General features: G+C 39.0%; 1 protein-coding gene across 1 annotated transcript in view; it reads left to right on the forward strand.

Annotated features, from left to right (window-relative positions):
• Positions 1-1,064: 1,064 nt before the first annotated feature.
• The window catches only part of Pmar_PMAR008250 (conserved hypothetical protein), a gene marked incomplete at both ends in the record, with an annotated part of 6,506 nt that continues 753 nt past the window's right edge, over positions 1,065-6,817 (forward strand). The window contains 9 exons of the mRNA XM_002768907.1: positions 1,065-1,231; positions 1,516-1,625; positions 2,675-2,829; positions 2,876-3,027; positions 3,129-3,161; positions 4,088-4,262; positions 4,959-5,062; positions 5,941-6,071; positions 6,110-6,225. Of these exons, the coding sequence (XP_002768953.1) occupies positions 1,065-1,231; positions 1,516-1,625; positions 2,675-2,829; positions 2,876-3,027; positions 3,129-3,161; positions 4,088-4,262; positions 4,959-5,062; positions 5,941-6,071; positions 6,110-6,225 (1,143 nt within the window). The remainder of the gene's footprint in view (positions 1,232-1,515; positions 1,626-2,674; positions 2,830-2,875; positions 3,028-3,128; positions 3,162-4,087; positions 4,263-4,958; positions 5,063-5,940; positions 6,072-6,109; positions 6,226-6,817) is intronic.

Raw genomic sequence — 6,817 nt, forward strand, 5'->3', positions numbered from 1 at the left:
TCTCTATAGCTGGTTTTGTTCTTCCCAACTTCTTCTCCCGATTGTTCAACGGTCTCGCGCGTATGCCAACTTTGATGCGATCTCCCATAATACCAACTATCACTGCTGGAGGAATATATGCTCGCTTTCCTCAGCTACTGAGCTTAGGGTAGAAGTGCAGTACGAAAACCAACGAGAATTTCCTCTCAGAATTTTAATATTGTTGTACTAGTCCCGAAAACTCAACGTCCATTGGAGAGTGGCGAAGACTAGTGAGTGTATGAAAACACTGAAATAACATCTATTGATGAGGATCTAATAACTCTGGTATTATAACTCAATGAACCACAATCCTTATTAATCGGATCGAGCCTCTTAGGGAAAAAGCTACGTACTCACGTCACTATCGATCCCGCTTTGTACATACGTATTGCCTCCTTGTTTCGAGAACTCATATAACTTTTTTTATATATTTTCTATAACTCTTATCTTGAGCAACTCAATCACCTTTCGCAGCACTGCGATATTGTCACCAACACATGTAGTTGACCTGTGCGTTATAACTAGGATGTTGTATATAGGAGATAAAGTTTAGAAGCGCCACGGGTTTAATAAACCAGTGGCAACTACCCAAACCTCCATATTACTGAACACAACAAAAGTACATCCATAAATAAGGAGTTGAAAGCACCCGCCCAAGAAGACGTCGGGCTTCGGAGGAGCGTTGAGGAAATGCAAGAGAGCAAGATTTCTACCTAATAACACATTTATTAAAATCAAATTCAACTTCAGCCTCTTGTTCTGTTCGGCTCGTTAAAGTTGATGAACGTCTTACCTACGACTTACCTTTGATATATCACGATTTTACTTTTCACTCTAAAAATCAATTTCAAAATTTCGTGCTGTTTGTCTGATCAACGCTTCACCCGTTTTACGTGAAGTGGCGTAAAACTCTGTGAAAAACGCGATGATATTCGCGGTGATATGCACTAGTCGTAAAATATGTTTTTACTATCACTAGGGTGGTGAAACTCCAATCTGAAAATAGAAAATTCCGAATGCTTTTTTCTGTTGCTTTTTTAGTGATGTCAACTCATCGTGGCCGCCGACCACCCACTATACAAGAGGAGCCTCTAGGTGGAGGCGACCCTAGTAGTGATAGTAGTAGAGGAGTCAGCTATGCAGCCAACGAGAAAATACCCCGAGACCTTCAAACAGCGAGGGAGGCGTATGCTTTGGGAGATTCCGAACTGTAAGAACGGATGAAAAAAGCGTAGAAACGCAGTGTTGGAGGAATATGTGTTGGAGCAGTAGTTTTATAGGAGTTTATGTAAGGATTTGAGTAGAAATGCATATAAACCAGCAATAATTTCCCAAAATTTTCTCAGAATTTTCATACTATCACCAACACATGTAGTTGACCATGTACGTATTCTCACACACTGGGTAGAAGTGTACAGAAATTTCCCAAAATTTTCCCAAAATTTTCATGTTATCACCAACACATGTAGTTGATTATATGCATAATACTGTCAGGTCTCGTCTTGCCCATCAAACCAGAGAGTTGGCTGAAATAGCCTCTGGGGAAACGAGTCAATTGGTTAGCGTAGGAGACGATGATGTTATTAAAGCACAAGCATTATCGGGTAGTATAATAGGGTAAAAATACAACGCAATTTCACAATCCGTTTTACGTGAAGTGGCGTAATACTCTGTGAAAAACGCAAATATGTTTTTCAACAGTGTTTTCACATCACTAGGGCAGTGTTGGAATATATGTTCGCTTTCCTGAGCTAAGCTCAGGAGTTTCCTCACTAATTATAGGAGTTTACATACGAATTCGGGGAGAAGTGTGCAGAAACCAATGAGAATTTCCTCAATTTTCTGCAGAATTTCCACAGATGTCACCTGCACATGTTCAAACACCGCACTAGGGCAAAATCACGATAGTGAAAACTAGAATTATTAAGAAAACTAATTCCGAAATCAGAAATAGTCTGAAAACACTATACACGATAAATTTCTGTTCCCGAAAAAAAGATTTTTCCGATGTGTAATATGGGTGGGAAAAATTACGCATGGAATTCTGCGAAAAAATGGTGAATTCCCGATCAGAATCAACCCGAGCTTCTGTTCTCGAAAAAAAAGATTTTTTTATATATATGTGTAATATCAGTGGGAAAAAATTTCCGGATCGGAATTCGTCTGGGAAAAAACTATATTAATTTGTTATAAATTCCTGTTACCATAATTGAGTTTCACCCTGGTGATGTGAAAAAGCACTAGTGAAAAACACATTTCACATTTCACTTCGCGTAAAACGGGTGAAACTCCAATGAATATTCTTTTCTTAGTTTTTTCATAGTTAGCAAAATTCTTTTCACAGTGTACGAGTATGGCTATGAACTCAGCAGCTCCCAAACGAGTGGCGAGGATTTGGTATATATACGGAAATAAATTCACTAGTGGAGTTTCAGCCGTGATAGGAAAAACAGTAGTGAACGAAAAACACATGTGAGCAGTGAATAACGCGTAAAATGGGATGATTCGTCCGATGTAAATCGCAAAGTATTTTCAATTCACTTCATATCTATTTTCACATGAAAATCTACGCCATTTCACAAAAAGGGCGAAATTCTAATGTGCATCGCGACACATTGCAAAATTCGCGATGTGATCATTTTCGTTTGTATAGGCCTCATCGGAGGTAGTTTGGCTACGTCTCTGTTGGTGTCGGCTTTCGGAGGGTTTACGGTTGGAATTGCGCGGAATACGGTATTAATGTTATTCATATTATCGCTGATTTGCGCAGCTGTAGTAGCTAGTAATCAGCTGTGGATAAAGGAGAAGGTAGTAAGTGAATCGGAATTTTTCACCCACTTTTTACATCGTTCAGGCGGGCCTTGAATATTCTGATTATGAACGAGCCAGAGAGTTATGGGAAGTTGATAATTTTCCTGAGGGGGAAGTGCAAGAGATGATTTATATTTACCGTAACGCTGGGCTTTCCAATGAGGACTCCAAAACGGTCGCGCATATCTTATCAAAGTAGGGGGGCCTATTTTGAATCTTGTGTAGTCAACCTAAAGATACCCCGAATTTTGGGTTGATCATATGCTACTTCATGAGGTGGGATTGTTACCTTCTAGGCTTGATCAGCAGACGAAATTGAGGACTGCCAGGTAGTGACAGAGGTGTGGTATGGGAAAAAGTGTTAATTAATAATATGCTAGTAAACCGTCGTTTACTAACATATAGTTAATATCATTGGAGTTCCATCCAGTGAAAAACATGTTTTACGACTACTGCATATCACCGTGAATTTCGCGTTTTTCACCGAGTTTTACACCACTTCACGTAACATGGGTGAAATTCCATTATATTGTTAATAAGTGATTCACCCGTGACATGAAAAAACATATTTTCTTTTCACTTTTCGAAAAACGCGCGAGCAGTGCATATCGCGAAGTTTTTCTCCAAGTCACCACATATCGCGTTTTTCACATAGAGTATTACACCACTTCGCGTGAAACGGGTCGTGAAACTCCTATGAAATATATACCCTATTTATACTATACATAGGTATCATCATTATGAAGATGTCCATATAGGGAGCTGGGTTCTACGTTAATACAAATCGAAATTTTCTCAACGCTCTTTTGCAATGTTTATTGTATTGTAATATTATAAAAAAAATTTTGCGTATAAATAAATTTTTGTACAATTTTTTTTCCTCAAAAATATTTATTTTTCGACTTTTTTTCATAATAACAGAATTACTGTTCAACTTCGAGATGAGGAAGTTTTCGATCCAGCGAGTATCAAGTCAAACGTTTTGGGCAATAGAATATTGGGGAAAAACGTTGTACAAACTAGTGGGTTTAATCGTTTGTCACAAGGTTGTTTTTGGACATGTTTCGTATCTTCATAGAGTGCGGTAAAATATGCACGTATATGTGTAGTGAACATTTGTGAATATTTTCGGGGAAAATTCGCATTGATATCTGGGCACTTGTACTCGAATTCGTATGTAAACTGCTGGGCTCAGCTGAGAAAAATGAACATATATTAACTTCAACACTTTTTAACACATAACTACCGATGTTAGGTACTGCACGGCTCTGGCATCATTTGTGATCCTGGCGGGTTTTCTCCCATGCGTTCTTATTATTCGCGGCTATAACGCACTAGTGATATGGCTGTTTAGCGAGGCTCAAATGATCGGCGCGCTGATGACTAGGAGTCGTAATAGAGTGGAAAAAGGGCAAATGCAGAAAACTCAGGTAATTATTTTTTTGTGAAATTCAACAAGTGATGGAATTTGGTTTTATTATGGTGGAATTTCATCCGTTTTACGTGAAGTGGCGTAATACTCTGTGAAAAACGCGAGATTCGAAGTAGTCGTGAAATATATTTTTCATATCTTGTTATTAATGGAGTTTCACCACCGTGGTGGAACTCCATTAATAGAAATATCTCATTTTTTCAGGTCAGAGTTTTCCTACATTCTCTGCTCGGCAGCATAGCCGTGAACATTCTCGCTATGATGATGCAGTATTTTCTGCTGGGTCGATCGCCAATACCATACCTCCCCCAACACTTCCGAAATACCATTACCATATAGTCTTAACCGTACCTTTTTATGAAGTACATCGGTTGAGTTCATCGCTCCTTTTCTTACAGTGTGGAGGAAATATGCACATGTTCAACTACATGTGTTGGTGATAATATGAAAATTCTGGGAGGAAATTCTCGTTGGTTTCTGATCATTTCTATTCCGAATCATATATATACTCTTATAAAAACTAAGGAAACTTCTGAACTCATTTGAGGAGGGCGAACATATATTTCAGCGCTGTTTTCTCGCAGTTTCCTTCCTCGTCACTATGGTACAACTAAACGCGTCGAAAAGGATTCTTGTTAGGCATTTGGTAATATTTTTTTTCTATTTTTTTGTGTAAAATTTTCCTATTTTTCAGCGAGCAGATGTGTCGAAGGATAACCTCCATAGAGCATTTCGACGATTTGGTGATATAAGGGAAGTTTATGTTCCCACGGATCCGGCAACAGGCCAGGGAAGAGGGTCATAATGGGGAGGCCGGAATAATTCACCCATATATAATCGTTCGAATCTGCTTCTCAACACAACTGGCTAGTGAAGAGGGTCATAATGGGCAGGCCGGAATAATTCACCCTAATATAATCGTTCGAATCTGCTTATTAACACAACCGGCTAGTAAAGAGGGTCATAATGGGGAGGCCGGAATAACTCACCTATGTATAATCGTTCGGATCGGCTTAGCATAATGGAAATTTGCTCTCCTAGAGATGCGACAACTGGTTAGTGGAGAGGGTCATAATAGGGAGAGCGGAAAAATTCACCCATGTATAATCGTTCAGACCTATTCTTTACTGGTTGATCACTTATTAATAAGACTGAGTAGAAATTAGAGCTATCTATATTATGTTTCATCACAATATAGATTGAGTCGTGTCTCCGAAAATTCTTTTATAAATTTCGATACAATTTGATTCGAAAAATTCAGAAAATTCGTGAAATTCGGAAAATTTGGAAAATTCGGGAAATGACCATCGAATGATGTGTCGGATTTATGGTATGACGGTGAGGAATTACTCGTGATGATCTCGCCAGGAGACAATTTGAAGGTTGAATTCCACTGTTGCTTCAAATCGTTCATCATTCGGACGAATTCACTCAGCGTTTATGGTAGGTTCGGTTTTGTTTAATATGTGGCGCATAAGAATTTCAAATTCAAGGATTAAAATTTACTGTTGTTTTTAATCGCTTACTTTTTCGGACGAATTCACTCAACGATTATGCCTGATTCGATTTTGTAGAGTATGGCGCGTGAGAATTTCAAACATGGTTCGAGGATTGAAATTTATCGTTGGTTTTAATCGCTCATCATTTCGGACGAATTTACTCAACGATTATGGTAGGTTCGGTTTTGTGGAATATCAACGACAAGACTCAGCGGAGCAAGCGATGTTGGAGATGAATAATAAGCAGTTCGAAAGCTCCGTCATCCAGTTGGTTTTTGTGGAGCCCAAGGATCAACATGACCGGTACAGTGGGGAGTAATTTCTGATGAAAAAATGGTAATTTCAGAGGAAGAGAAGCTGAAAGGGAACGCATTCGCGGATCAGTTCATAGCCAACAACCTGGTCAAGGCAACCAGCAAGGCACATATCAACAACAGCCGCCACCTCCCCCTCCCCCTAGTGGTAATAGTGTATTGGAGTTTTACGTGAAGTGGCGTAAAACTCGGTGAAAAATGCGATGATATGCAGTAGTCGTGAAATATGTTTCTCACTAGTATTTCTCATATCACTGGTGAAAAACGTATTCCACTTCACGTAAGCGGATGAAACTCCAGTGTTGGAGGAATAGATGTTTGTTATTCTCAGCTGAGCTCATTATGAAACTATGTGTAGAAGTGTACAGAAACCATTTTTCCCGAAATTTCATATTGTCACCAACAAATGTGGTTGACTATGTGCATGTTCTTAACACCGAAATTTACGTACGACTTCGAGTAGAAGCGTAGGAAAACCAATGGAGTTTCACAACCCGTTTTACGTGAAGTGGTGTAAAACTCGGTGAAAAACGCGATATTCACGGTGTGCAGTTATCGCGAAATATGTTTTTCACTAGTGTTAAACTCCAATGAAAATTCGTCAAATTTTTCATATTGTCACTAAAATATGTAATTATGATGATAGTGTTTGCATACAGGTATGTTGAGTAGTTCCAATGCGTTTACGATAACCGCTCCTGCGACCAATCCATCCTCGGATAGCTCCAGGTAGTATCTTG

This window comes from Perkinsus marinus (genome assembly GCF_000006405.1).
Source record: "Perkinsus marinus ATCC 50983 genomic scaffold scf_1104296966926, whole genome shotgun sequence".
Classification (NCBI taxonomy): Eukaryota; Perkinsozoa; order Perkinsida; family Perkinsidae; genus Perkinsus; species Perkinsus marinus.